The sequence below is a fragment of the Cotesia typhae genome, unplaced genomic scaffold (genome assembly GCF_013202065.1).
Source record: "Cotesia typhae breed Kobodo isofemale line unplaced genomic scaffold, CoteBio_Ctyphae contig_119, whole genome shotgun sequence".
In the NCBI taxonomy this organism is placed as follows: Eukaryota; Metazoa; Arthropoda; class Insecta; order Hymenoptera; family Braconidae; genus Cotesia; species Cotesia typhae.
In genome coordinates this window covers 2,881,690-2,896,484 of record NW_027423712.1, presented here as the reverse complement: position 1 = coordinate 2,896,484, position 14,795 = coordinate 2,881,690, and the positions used below count along the sequence as shown (strand labels likewise).

General features: G+C 28.7%; 2 protein-coding genes across 5 annotated transcripts in view; both read left to right on the top strand.

Annotated features, from left to right (window-relative positions):
* The window catches only part of LOC141531911 (ribosomal protein S6 kinase alpha-5), a 30,767-nt gene extending 26,616 nt beyond the window's left edge, over nucleotides 1–4,151 (top strand). For both annotated transcript variants that reach the window (XM_074250017.1, XM_074250011.1), the window contains one exon: nucleotides 232–4,151. In XM_074250017.1, coding sequence (XP_074106118.1) covers nucleotides 232–2,199 — 1,968 coding nt within the window. In that variant the 3' untranslated portion in view covers nucleotides 2,200–4,151. The remainder of the gene's footprint in view (nucleotides 1–231) is intronic.
* Nucleotides 4,152–5,398: 1,247 nt separating this feature from the next.
* Nucleotides 5,399–13,930, top strand: LOC141530377 (lamin Dm0). 3 transcript variants are annotated; one of them, XM_074247450.1, is made up of 8 exons: nucleotides 5,399–5,525; nucleotides 5,620–5,732; nucleotides 5,866–6,313; nucleotides 9,915–10,944; nucleotides 11,101–11,322; nucleotides 11,410–11,508; nucleotides 11,739–11,798; nucleotides 12,342–13,930. In XM_074247450.1, exons 3-7 carry the CDS (start codon nucleotides 5,889–5,891, stop codon nucleotides 11,784–11,786), a joined length of 1,824 nt encoding a protein of 607 aa, XP_074103551.1. In that variant the 5' UTR covers nucleotides 5,399–5,525; nucleotides 5,620–5,732; nucleotides 5,866–5,888; the 3' UTR covers nucleotides 11,787–11,798; nucleotides 12,342–13,930. The 3 variants fall into 3 exon arrangements, with proteins under 3 accessions (XP_074103551.1, XP_074103541.1, XP_074103560.1); XM_074247440.1 differs by having other exon boundaries at nucleotides 5,620–6,313; XM_074247459.1 differs by lacking the exon at nucleotides 11,739–11,798 and having other exon boundaries at nucleotides 5,400–5,525; nucleotides 5,620–6,313.
* Nucleotides 13,931–14,795: the final 865 nt, after the last annotated feature.

The following is a 14,795-nucleotide window of genomic DNA, read 5'->3' as shown; positions in this document are numbered from 1 at the left end:
GTATATAAATTTAAAAACTAATATTCAAATAATTTTTCTCTGTCTGCATGAAAAAAAAAAAATTACACAATAAAGAAAAAAAATACTAGCATCAAAAGTCCACGACAATAATGACAAGAATGTCAACTATACTGCGCCGTCTGTCATATAAAAATAAAATATTTAAAAATATTAAAAAAAAAAAAAAAAAATGTTCAAGGTAATCAAAGTCTAATATTATTAATTTTTTAGGCCGTCGATTGGTGGAGCGTTGGAGTGCTGATGTATGAACTATTGACTGGTGCATCGCCATTCACAGTGGATGGTCAGAAGAACAATCAGCAAGAAATATCAAACCGAATATTAACAACAGACCCGCCGATACCAAAGAATCTAAGTTCAGTAGTACAAAATTTAATAGAAAGATTGTTGGTTAAGAATCCACGACAGCGGTTGGGTGGTGGACCACGCGACGCCAAAGAGATAAAAGAGCATCCGTTCTTCATGGACGCGCCCCCGCCATTCAATTGGGAAGCCTTAGAAAAACGACAAATACCGCCGCCGTTTGTGCCTAAAATAGCTCACGAGCTTGACACCAGTAATTTTGCGGACGAGTTCACGAGAATGGTTGCTACTGACAGCCCAGCAGTGGTTCCGCCGAACTACGACAAGTTGTTCCGGGGGTACTCGTACGTCGCACCATCAATAATCTTCAGCAACAACCTGATAAGCGACCAAATATACCGAGATAAAGTAGCCGCTTGTCAAACAACACGACCATCGGTGTCGAACATCCTGTCGATAGAGCTCGAGGAGTCGACTTTCTTCCAAATTTTCGAGCTTGATCTGCACGAAGAAGCTCTGGGTGACGGAAGTTTCTCCGTCTGCCGTCGGTGCCGTAATCGGCAAACCAAACAGGAGTTCGCTGTGAAGATAATCAGCAGAAGAATAGACAGTAGTCGCGAAGTCGCTATTCTCCGAGCTTGCCAAGGCCATCCTAATATCGTGAAGCTTATAGATGTCTACCAGGATCGCGCCCATACTTATATCGTGATGGAATTGTTGTCTGGTGGTGAGCTACTGAGCTCTGTTAAGACCTACACCGAGGAAGAAGCTAGAAAAATAATGAAGCAATTAGCATCAGCGGTTCACTTTATTCATTCTCGTGGAGTAGTTCACCGCGATCTAAAACCCGAGAATCTCGTTTACTCTCACACTGGCTCGAATTCTCTAGTGAAAGTCGTTGACTTTGGATTCGCGAGGTTGAAACGGTCATGCGAGCCACTGCACACCCCGTGCTACACTTATCAGTATGCAGCTCCAGAAGTTCTTGATCACCAGGCTTACGACGAGAGCTGCGACATGTGGAGCCTGGGTGCTGTTTTGTACTCGCTGTTGTCAGGAAAGCCAGCGTGTAAAGCTGGAACACCGGATCTTGCTTCGAGGATCAAGTCTAAGGAGATTAATTTGGATGAGTGGAAGAACATCAGCTCGAACGCCAGCTCGGTTATCAAGGGACTGCTGAACCCTGACCCGGTTTCCAGAATCACTGCCAGCAGCCTGGTGAACCATCCCTGGCTGGTGGAGCCAAAGTTTTCGCTGGAATACCACCAGAGAGCCTCTACTTCGGGACCAAGTGACAAAGCTGGGGCTTTTAGGCTGAAAGAAGTCGATGGTGCGAAGCTTGCACAGAGAAGAAAACTCCACAAACGCTCGACCTCTAGCTCGGTATCTTCTTCTTCCAATGCATCCTCCAGTCCGTCGATTCAGCAGCTCAGACCTCCCAGTGCTACTACCAGTGTCACTACCTCAGCGTCCCCGGCTCAACCTAATGCCTTTGACTTTAGTGATGAACGTGTTAATGAGTACTTGAGCTCTTTGTCGTCCTCGTCCTCGGATTCAAGTTCTCCGAAAATTATCCTGGATACTAACAAAGACCGACAACGTGCCTGTGAATTGAACGATCCACTGCCTAAGACTAAAAGACGCAAGAGGGATCATAAAGTTGAACTTGTTTGTGAGAGCTATTTTTCCTCGAATTCCAGCAAAAGCAGTGGTGTGGTCACCAGATCACGTAAAAGAAAACTTGAGCTGGCCAGTGGCTCTGATACTTCCTTTGAGTCTTCTAATGATTGCTCGAGAGATAAACACGAGTCTAATCTACATAGAAAACAGAAATCCGGGAAACGACCTAAAAGGTATCTTGGTAATAATGAGTAGTTAAATTTTTTTTAATTTCATTATTAATTTAGTTAGCCAATTTATATTTATAATTATTTTTAAGTGTTTGTTTTGCTTCGCATTTTGTTTAATGTTAAACAAATTGGACATTAGTCAAAGTTTATAACTTCTCGCGGTGTCAACTTCTGACTCATCATTCCTAAATGTCTAATTTTTTTTTTTTTTTTGTAAAATAATTTATAAAAGTTTATTAAGTAATTAATATGTTTATATCAAACGAATTGTATAAAAATTAATCATTGACTCGAAATTATTTGTTTTGTATGTTATTTTTGTTTTGTCATTGTTTATAAATAAGTGATTATAAATTTATAAATTCGATTGTTTAGAATTTTAAGGAAAACAACATTGCAATGCAGTAGAAATTAAAGTTATAATTGTTTACTCTTGGGGCCAGTTTTTCAATCAATAATTTAATTTTAATTATTGATTGAAAAAAAAAAAAAAAAAAAATTTAACTGCCCTTTAATGAGTAAATTGGAAAATAATCATTTCGTGCAATTTATAATTAGATGATTATTAATATATTTTGTATAGTAATTAGATTATATATTTAATGAATTAAATAAATAAATAAATGTTAATTTAAGTGAGAGAAAGAGAGAGAGATAAAGATAAGAAGAAAGCTGCAGCAAAGTGTGATCATGAGTAGAGCCTTTTAAAATAATAAATAAATTGTTATATTATTATTATTATTATTATTATTATTATTATTATTATTATTATTATTATTATTATTATTATTATTATTATTATTATAAATATTATTGGAATTGGCCGTTGCCTTTTTGCGCCTTCTAATCTGGCGCACATTCCTGAATATTATTTTAATAAATAATTTAAGTAAATAATTTTGCAGGTATTTTTTGATTTATGTCGGCTGAAATTGTTTAGATTTATCAATTGAATTATTAATTAATAATAATGTTTTTAATAATAATTGTTATTATTGCTATTATAAATAATTGTTTTTTTAAATGACCAAAAAACTAACTAAGTAAATAAATAAATAAAGAAACGTATGCCTTTGAATAAAAAAACGTAATCATTGACTGTTTTACCTGATGTGTGGTAATTGCTGTTAACAAAATGAATAAATAAATGGAAGTTATAAATGAAGCTAAATAAATAAAAAATAATAAAATAAATTATAACTGTGGTAAAGACTGAAAAGGTTGATACGCCGACTCAGGGAACAGAAATGTTTATGAAAAAAAACGTATAAAAGTTTTTAATTAAAAATAAACGGTCAGAATAAACAATTAATTAAATAAATTATGTAAAGAAATTTAATTAATAATTAATATAGCGCGAGTAAATGTTGTACGCACATCTCTACCAAAGACGACTGAAGTTACTGCGCTGTAAGACCAAAAAGAGATATTTAATTATGATGATTAAAATATTTCAATTATTGTAACCTTTTAAATAATTAAAAATGTTAACACATTCAATCGTCACGAGACATATGACAAGGAGTATGAATAAATGTATATAATAGACATATACATTAAATAAAAGAGAGCAAAAAATATATATATTGAAGATGTTATTACAGAAAGAATATAAATAAATAAATATACAAATATATTTAATAAAATAATAGCATAATGAAGATATTCTTTAAATAAAATATAAATATATATTTTTTGTCTAGTTGAGTAAGAGTCATTAAAATATTGACATAATTTTTTTGATTCGGGGTTGTATTTAATAAATTAAGAATTATTGAAAATTTATAATATATATATATATATATATATATGTTATTTATAAGGAAAACCTGCAAACTTATACATGCCGATATAAAGGTATTCATTAAATTATCTACGATGTCAACTTTTATTGTAAGAATAAAATAATAAATCTGTCTACCTTTGTTACAGCTGTTAAAATAATGTTTAATTAATAAAAGAAAATTTCTTTACTTACTTTTTGTGTGTTTTTTTTTTTTTTTTTTTATCAATAATTCCATATTATTTGTAAAATTTGTTGTTTTATAAAATTATTGTTTCAATTTTTTTTTAATTATATAGTTTTTCTAAATCAATAATTGATAAACAAGAGACGTGTTAAATTATTATTAACTATTATTTTTTTTCAATATTTAAATAATACAAGTAATTTAAAGTCAAAGAAGTTACTACTGAATTGAAATCATCGCGCAATTATATTAGTGACGTATTTGTTATGAAAAAATTGAGTAAAAAAATAGCACAAGTAGAAATTGAAAAAAATTTTTAAAAATATCAACATGATACTGAAATTAGCTGATAGCTGTCAAATTTTTTTAATTTTCATAAAAATTAAATAAGCTGATATTTGAAAATTTTTTTAATTTGTTTAATTGCGAAAAATAATTAAATAAAAGTTGAAAGGAAAAATTTGACATGTAGAAAGCTTGAAAAATTTCAAATGAAATTTTTTAAAAATATTTTTTTATTTATAATTTTTATTGATTCAAAAAATTAAAAATTGTTTCCTAATTTTAGTATCATTTAATATATGTCATTAAAATTAGCGGTCACTTCACTATTTTTTAATTTTTTTTTTTAACAAACAAAAAATTAAAAATTGTTTTAAAAAATTACGTTTTTAATTTTTTTTAATTTTTACACGTCAATTTTTTTTCTCATTTTTTTGCCATAACTTATAATAATAAAGTTAGCCGACGTTTTCAATTTTTTGATTTTTTTTTAATAATTAAATTAGAACAAAAAAATATTTTTAAAAAATTGCATGTGTAATTTTAAAAATTTTCTACATGTGAAATTTTTTCTTTTATTTTTTTAAAAATAATTTTTCAATAAAAAAAATATTCTAAAAATTCTTAGATGTCGGCTAACTTAATTTTTATCATAACATATTTATTACAAAAATTATCAAATATCTTCTAAATAAATTTTAATTTTAAATTTTCTACGTGGAATTTTATTATTAAATTTTTTGCACAACAATTTCATTGCAATAAAATTTAAAATTTCTATTTCATTGTCAAAATTGATTTGTTATAAAAATGTTACAAGTCAGCTGATTTCAATACAATTATTTCCATACTATTACAAAAATTTAAATTTTTCGCGCGTACGCGCAAACTAGTGGCGCCACCACAGTAAGTTTCAAAGATGAAAAAAATGAACCAATGAAATTAAAGTATAATGGCGTCATGTACCGGGCTCAACTTCTGCTTCCGCATCGTATTTATTAGTGTGCTTGTACGGTTTAATTTGAACTAAACAGTTAATAATAAATTACGCGTTCAGTTGACTGCAGTAGTATTCATAATTCGTCATTCGTTCTCAGCGGTACGTATCCATATACATATACACTAAACGATATATCTATATACATATATATAAATAGGTATTTCATACATACACGTTGTACCCTCCTGTTTAGATTGAAATAGTGTGGAAATCCCCCAGGACTCACAGAGACTCAGAGACGCGGTGGTTACAGTCACGCCGAGTTCATGCAGATTCGTGATCCACGTTTTATTTCTGCTAAATAAAGTACGTCTAAAGTTTCCATTATTATTATCGTAAAAATTATTATTTAATTAATAATTATTTATTAGTTAGTAAATAACGTGTGATTAAATATTAAAGTGTATATTTAATTAACATAAGTGTTTTTATACTAAAGGTAACGCAAAATACCAAGTGAAAATGTCGACTAAGTCGAGTAAAAAATCAACGGCATCATCGGTCGCGGCGTCGTCGAGTATAAATATGTCGAACGTGCAATCACCGCAACCCAGCACATCAACGCCAATCGGTCGGCGTCCAGGAAGTCCTCTTTCTCCAACCAGGTACTCTCGCCTCCAGGAGAAGCACGATCTCCAAAATTTGAATGATCGTCTCGCTTGTTACATCGAAAAAGTCCGACATCTCGAGACCGAAAATTCTCGGCTCACCCGAGAAGTCCAGACCAAGGAGGAGGTTGTTACCCGCGAGGTCTCTAACATAAAGTCTATGTACGAGCATGAATTATCAGACGCCAGGAAGCTTCTCGACGAGACCGCCAAGGAACGTGCGAAATTGGAAATCGATACCAAGAGGTTGTGGGACGACAACGAGGATCTCAAGGCCAAGTGAGTATTTTATTTTTTTTTTATTTTATTTTATGGGTTAGGTCTAACCTTAATTTAAACGATAACCTTAACCTTCACGTTAATTTTTACATTTTTACCTTGTGTAAGAAAGAGTTGAATTGAATATTGAAGCCGACTCTTGAATTAATTTATTGTTTTTTATTTTTCTGGAATTAACTATTTTATCTTGGATGATTTTGTATCCAGATTATTTGATTAATATACAAGTGTAGTAATTGTTCCTGAATGGATAAGTAGATATCGGTTGTGATAGACCAATTGATCAATCATTCTCATTATATTATCGTAAATGTCAGTCATCTTTATCATTATTTTCAGATACTTGTGACTATTTATGATTTTGTTTATTTTTAGGAAATATGAAAAATTATTTTTCAAAATAAGATTTAAAAAATCCATTAAATCTGCCGTCCATTGTCTTCTTCCGTCAGTCTTTCATTAATTATCTGGTATCTGGAGTAAAACATGTGTTTATTCAGAGGGCACGGCACCTCCAACGTCCTTACAGTTGTATACATATGGGTACACGTATTTGTGTATCAAGCAATGTGTGTGTACTTACACAGTAACAATTGCGTCACGTTTACTATACGGTGATGATGTCAGCCTACCGGTTCTTTACTACCAGACTCAAAAATGTCAGTCGAGCGTCTCCCGGCTATTTTTGACATTGTTCATTTTTTTAATGATTATTCTTAACTTTGCTCCAATTAAAGTAATTACGTTGGACAATCGATAGGTCGAAAATTGAATTTTATTTTTATTACTGATATTTATATTTATATTTAAATGAATATTAAGTAGGTAGAGATAGATTGGAGACTATTAATGGGCCTGATAAAAATAAAGTAGGATAAAATATTGTGTTTATATTGAGCATACAAATCAAAATACGAACTTGACATATGAATGAATTTTTATACCAACATAGGTGACATCACCTTGCTATTTCATCATCACTATTTTTGCGTAAATGTTGAATTAATTTGATAGATTCTTTTTACTTTTTTTTCTCTATTTTATCGTTATCTATAATTCATATCATTTATTTATTTTAAACTATTATCTAGTTCAGATACTAATTAAAACGTTGTTAATTTTTTAAATCGGGTATTCTCGAACAATTAAAAAATCTAATAATAATAATGATAATAATAATAATAATAATAATAATAATAATAATAATAATAATAATAATCTATTATGATAAAATGGAATTCTAAAAAACATCGATACGTTTAAAATAAAATATTTTTAATACTTGAGACTCTAAAATATAAAAAAAAAAAAAATAAATAAAAATAAAAAAAAAAGCCGGGTATGTAAAATCGTGGTTTTATTACAAAGAATTAAAATTCGATTCTGAGTATCATAAAAAATAATTATGTAAAATTATTTATAATTTATTTTATTCAAAAAATTTTATTAATTAAAAAAAAAAAGGTTTAAAATTATTTATTCATGTCTCTAATAAAAAATTTAATTTATCTAAAATTTTTACCGTGATAATTTATTAAAATAATATTTACTTATAAAAAAAAGATAACATTAATATTATATTACATTAAAACAAAAAATGGCAACGTCAAAGATAAAGTACTTCCATTATTTAATTGAGTAAAATAAAAAAAAAATATGAAATTCATACACAAACTATTTTACCCCTTGCAGAGTTAACTGGCACATTTTTTCTCCAACTTTCATTAATGTTTTTTTAATTTTTTTTTTTTATTTCTCAGAAAAAGCGTCGAAAATTCTTACGGTTGATGATGCATGGAATTAACTGTGTTGTTTGCAAAAACAGTACAGCATGCGGACGCTGTAATTCTTTTTTGCATCAACCTCGTTACGTTGCTCTAATGATTGTTTCACAAAGCGAGAATGGAGATCCTACTGGAGTATACAGTTACAAAAGAAAAAAAAAGCAAAACAAAGTAAATGTGAAGCTACATTGAGTAGAGTAGCAAACAGATTCTTCCATCACATTAAATTTCCAATATCGTCGTTATTGCTGTTGTCATAAAGAATATAAAGATGATGTCATTTGTAGCGTAAGCGTACTATCAATTCCTAATTAACCATAAGCTTACTATCAAACTCACGTCTGTTTATTCAGGTAAACTTGTTCAGTGAAAAGCCGAGTAATGTAAATGAAAAACGGCGTACAATCGGTTGTATATTATGTACAATATTGCTACCGCTACCAGTTGGTCAGATTGGCGGGAAATAAAATTCTCAATGTGGGTCGTATCGCTGGAAATAGCTGCTGCTAGTCATGCAACTAATCCAACCATCTTCTTTATTTTTTTCTTCTTTTATGATTTTTTATCACGACTGTATTTATTTAATATCACCGCGATGGTTATTTTTAGTTTCAAATGCTTTGATCATCACTATCATCATTATTATTATTATTATTATTGTTGTTGTAATGATGATAATTAATTGACCTGTGAAGAAATTTATTACAATAAATTTCAAATAAATATTTTGGTGGGTTTGTCATAATGAAATCATTTTCGTTTATGGCACCCGCAAGTGGGCCAAGGATACGCAGGTAGATACTGCAGACAATTTAAAGGCGTGAGCTATCATTGATATGAGGTCATTTGCTATCTTATTTTATGATCAAAGGAAACTCCTATTAAATATTTCTACGGAGAGGAATTTTTAAAAAGATATACTCTCACTATCATCGATTTCCTCGTGACCTTGATAGAAAAAAAAAAGAAAAAAAAACACTTGATCTACTTGTAGTTTATCGCTGGCTTTAATTATTCATATGAATTTTATCTAGGAACTTAAATTAAGTTATTATTTAATTACTACAGTAACAATCTCAGTTTTTATTATTTAATACAACTCTTATAATTTTATTGAGACGGATAATAATTAAAAAAAAAAAAAAAAATTATTTTAATGATTTACTAGCAACCTTGCAGTTACTATGTGACTGCCGTAACTTATAAAATATAAAAAATTAAAGTTTTGATTTTTTTAAATTATGACTTTTTGTTAAATTGTACTGTACTTTCTTAACTATTGACATTTTTTAAGATATAAGCTCATACCGATGTTACATTCATCAGGAGCTTTCATTTGAGTACCCACATGCATTTTCATATATATATATATATATATATATATATATATATATATATATATATATATATATATATATATATATATATATATATATATATATATATATATATATGAAAAATTGATGTGGGTACTCAAATGAAAGGTCTCGATGAGTGTAACGTCGGGGTGAGTTTATATCTTTCAAAATGTCAATATTTCACAAGATACGAGGTCATTTCTTAATTATGTATCTAGAGATAGAGCATTTTCGAATGCAACCTAAATACTTTATAATAAGTATCATAAAAAATTGACTATCGGTGAAAATAAAATGAGACCTTGAAAAGGCACAAATTCAAGTCAAGACCCTTGCAATGACACTAAATTTCACTAAAAATAATCGATTGTATCACATAATAACTATCCTGGAAACAAAATTTTTCTTATTTTCTTAATAATATATATGATTTATAAAATTTTTGATTATCATTTTTAGATTGGAGAAGAAGACAAAGGATCTTCAAATTTCCGAGCGTAATGCAATCCTGTACGAGACACGATACAACGACATACAGTCGCAGTACAACCAGATTCAAGCTGAGCGTAAGAAACATCAAGAGCATGAGCGTGAAATGGAGAAAGAAGTTGAGCGTTTGAAGGCGTTACTGGATGACGCGCGTAAACACCTGGAAGAGGAGACGCTTCAGCGAATTGATCTGGAGAATAACATCCAAAGTATGAAAGAAGATATCAGTTTCAAGGACCAGATATTCCAGCAGGAGCTGACGGAAACTCGAAGCCGTCGCCAAGTCGAGATATCGGAGATCGACGGTAGACTCGCTGAGCAGTATGAAGCTAAATTGCAACAGTCTTTGCAGGAGCTGAGAGACCAGTATGAGGCGCAGATGCGATCCAACAGAGAAGAAATTGAGCTTCTTTATGAAAATAAGATTAAGAACTTGACCTCACACGCTCAGCGTAATTCTGGAGCAGCTAGTGTCGCTGTTGAAGAGCTTCGCCAGACAAGGACTCGCATTGATACTCTCAACCAGCGCATCACCGAACTTGAGACGCTGAACAACAATCTTAATTCGCGTATTCGGGAATTGGAGAATTTGCGCGAAAGTGAGAGAGCTAAGCATGCCGAGGGTCTGGCTTCTCTTGAAGCAGAGCTTGCACGTATGCGTGACGAAATGGCCCAGCAGCTACAAGAGTACCAGGATCTTATGGACATCAAGGTTGGATTAGATTTGGAGATTGCTGCTTATAGGAAATTGCTCGAGTCTGAAGAGGTTAGGCTTAACATAACACCAGCCCACAGTTCTTCAATGTCTACCTCCAGTAGAAGTACTCCGTCAAGGTACACTCCGGTTCGAGGAGGAAAACGCAAGAGGACTTTAATGGAAGAGAGTGAAGAACGCAGCACCAATGATTACAGCGTTTCTACTTCAGCACGTGGTGATATTGAGATTGTTGAAGCTGACCCACAAGGTCGCTTCGTCAAGCTTGTTAATAAAGGCAACAAGGTATTTCTAAGTCAATTACTTATTAATTTTTTTTTTTTAATTTTAAATTTCATGATTTTTTTTTAATTTTAATTTCATGATTTTTTTTTATTTTTAATTTCATTATTTATTTTTTATTTTTAATTTGATAATTTTTTTTTTTTTAATAATTAATAGGAAGTGTCATTAAGCGGCTGGCAAATAATACGTAAGGCAGACTCTCACGAGACAGTTTTCAAGTTTCATCGAACAGCTAAATTAGAAGGAGGAGCTAATGTCATGGTATGGTCATCTGATATTGGAGCAACGCATGAACCACCATCAAATATTGTCATGAAGGGGCAAAAATGGTTCACTGGAGATTCTATGACAACAAACCTTCTTAACAATGAAGGCGAGGTAAAAAAAAATTCTTAACTAAAATTTTTTTTAATTTGTTAGATTAAAATATAACAATTAAATCAATATATCTGTTTTTCATTTTAGGAAATGGCAACTTCTGAACGTAAGAGACAACACCTGTCAACTACAATGTCGAGACATCGGGAAATGGGGTTTAGAGAATCTGAAGACATGCATCTACAGGTAATATAATTATTATTTATTTATTTTTACGCCCGCTATTAATGTTTTTTTACCGAATGTAATTTTTTTTTTTTTTTTAATTTTAATGAAAATTCTAACCTACAATTTAAAGGTGTAAATCAGATACAAGCAGTTGCATGCCGCGAATTCTATAATAAAAACATAAAATAAATTTATCGGATTTTTTTAACCGGGGGATTTTTATACATTTGTAAATTATTTTTCCATAGAAACGTTTTTTTCCTATAATTGAGAGGAAGTACAGCTCTAATATGTAATGGACAGACTATGTAAGTTTCTAAAAACATTTTAGATGTTCATCAATCATCACCATATCATTTGTTTATCACTCATCTGTGATATTGTCAATTGTCATTAAATTTATAAAAACAATTTTAGTTCATTCGAATTAATTAATCACTAATTCGCTATTCACGCTTCACTAAAAATTCACATTCGTAAAAATATTTATTTATTTAACACCTATTTTCTCAATGTATAAATTTAAATGTGTCATATTTGTCTCGAGGTGTTAACAGCACTCAGTTATCTAAAAAATATAAAAAAAAACAGCTGTTGATTTTTTTTTCTGCTTAAGAAAAAGTCTTCTCGCTATCAACTGCTTGCATCACTGTGACTAATAAATATTGACAATAAGTGTTAAATTATTCATATGTTAATTTTTATAAAATTATTATTTTTAAGTAAATAATAAACTGGGCAAGCTTGGGTTTGGGTTAACATTTAAATAATTGAAATAAATTTTTTTAAATAGTTATTTTACGATGTTTTCTTTATCGATTAACTTATTTATTTGTATATTTATGTTTCAGGGTGATCCCCAAGGTCAGAATGAACGTTGTCGCATCATGTGAGCCTGAGATCTGTCCAAGTTCATGATTTATAATTTACACAATTATTAAGGAAAATATATAAGTAATAAAAAAATGAGCAGTTAATAAAATTTTAACTAAGCTAAAATCACTACGATTAATTTAATAATTTTGATGACAAAAAAAGTCATTTAATATAATAAAATAAAGTTCTTCAAATTATGACTTTGTAATTTCAAAAAATACTTTTTTTTTTTTTTTTCCATTAAGTTGTGAAACATAATTTATAAAAATACAATTAAACTTTATAATTTGATTTATTTATAAATCAAATTAATTAATTTATTTAAAAAATTTTCACATCACTTATATTAGTTTGTAATTTTAAAGAATTTTGATAAAAATAGTAGTCGTTAATTTTTTTTGCTTGATTTTCGAGATGAAAACTTTTTTTTTATTCATCTAATGTTTTTATTTAAAAATTTTTTTTGTAAGTTTAATCTAATGTTCAGTAACCAAAGTAAATTTTCATTAGTCGCGTTTAAATGAATAAAAAAAAAATTGATAGTTTGAAATTTTTTTAGAAACTTTAAAAATCAAAAACAAATAATGCAATAAATACATACCTGCCTCAAATTACAATAAAATATTTTAGATTGTCTAAGATCAATAAATATTCGTCAATAATTATTTAAAAATCATCGTATGAATACACAAAAAAATTACAATAAAATAAATTGCCTTAAATTTTTAATAAAAATAGTTTTTTTAAGAAAAAATACAGTTACAATATCACGTTCCAGATGCCATAAAAGGCGTATAATAAAAATTCTGTTTTTTTTTTTAAGTCCAAAAAAATTTTTAATTTGAAGAAAAAATTTTTTTTGCATTTATGCACGTTTCATACAAAAATAAGTAATTCCCGAAAAGTAACTCCCGGGACCCACCTCGGGTGTCATAAGGGCGTATAAAAAAAAATTTTTTTTGAGAACTGACGTATTTTTGTATGAAACGTGTAGAAATGTAAAAAAAAAATTTTCTTCAAACTAAAAATTTTTTTTGGACTTGGAAAAAAAAAAACAACATTTTTTTATACGCCCTTATGGCATCTGGAACGCGATATGTAATCGGAATTACTATTAACGACTAAATATATTTACTAGAACAATTAAACATGTGACTGTCAGATACTTGATATCATTTGCGACTACTACGCGAATCCCAAATATAAAATAATAAATTTATAAAAAAATTATATATTTATATAAAGTAGACTACTGATTACTATATAAATATTCATTCCGGACGAGATGCGATACATTTTCGTTTAAACATTAAAATAAAAATTATTTATCAACTTATAAATTGTAATATTGCATTTATAATTAAAAATATAAATGATACGTAAAATTTTAATTATTATTATTAAATAAAATTATCGTGTAATTTTTATTATATTGATAATATATATTTAAAAAAAAATGATAAAATATTAACTGTATGCCTCGTTTATTTTTTTTTATTGAGCTTGATACGAGTGCGTACATAATTGTAAGCTTCAGAGTGTAATAAAAAAAAATTTATAAAAATTTCGAGTTACTTACTTTCATTAACCTTGTTAGTACAATTCATTTCTTATTAATTTTTTTTTATTTTGTTGAAGGATAGATCACATGTTAACATTTAAAATTATTTGTATTTATTTCTGATAAAAAAAATTGTAACTAATTATTTAATTTTAATTTTAATTCACTTCAAAATATTGATAATTCAATATCAGGATTAAAAAAATTTTTTTTTCGAATTTTGACTATTTCTTCCTTAAAAAAAAACTGAGACATAATTGAGCATGTTTATAAATTTTTTTAAAACTTGTAATAAATTTCTAAACTGTTAAATTAAATTAATAATTATAAAAAAAAAAGGAAGTAAACAAAAGAGGAAGAAGATATGACTGTAAAAAAATAATAAAGAAATAAAAACTTTGTCAGTTAATTCTTCAGAATGTATTTACAAGAGTAGTACAAAGAATAGGTTCGATTTTACACAGATTATCGTTACTTCTTTATCCGTTATAATTTTATAATTAATAATTAATGATAGTTGTAATTTTTCTTATTTTTTATATACATATATATATTTATAAGTTTAATATATATGCATATATATATCTAGATGATATATGTATATATATATATATATATATATATATATATATATATATATATATATATATATATATATATATATATATATATATATAGTATTACATTCCTTACATTAAGCAAAAATTTGTGTGGTGTACGTAAACAATTTATTTATTTATTTTTTTCATTTTCAAATTTAAATTTATTCACTAAATCGAGGCACGTGACATTAAGGCATTTCTACCGAGGGAACAGGTTTTATAAATACCATAATTTACTTTTACTTGTTTTCTTCTTTTTTTTTTTT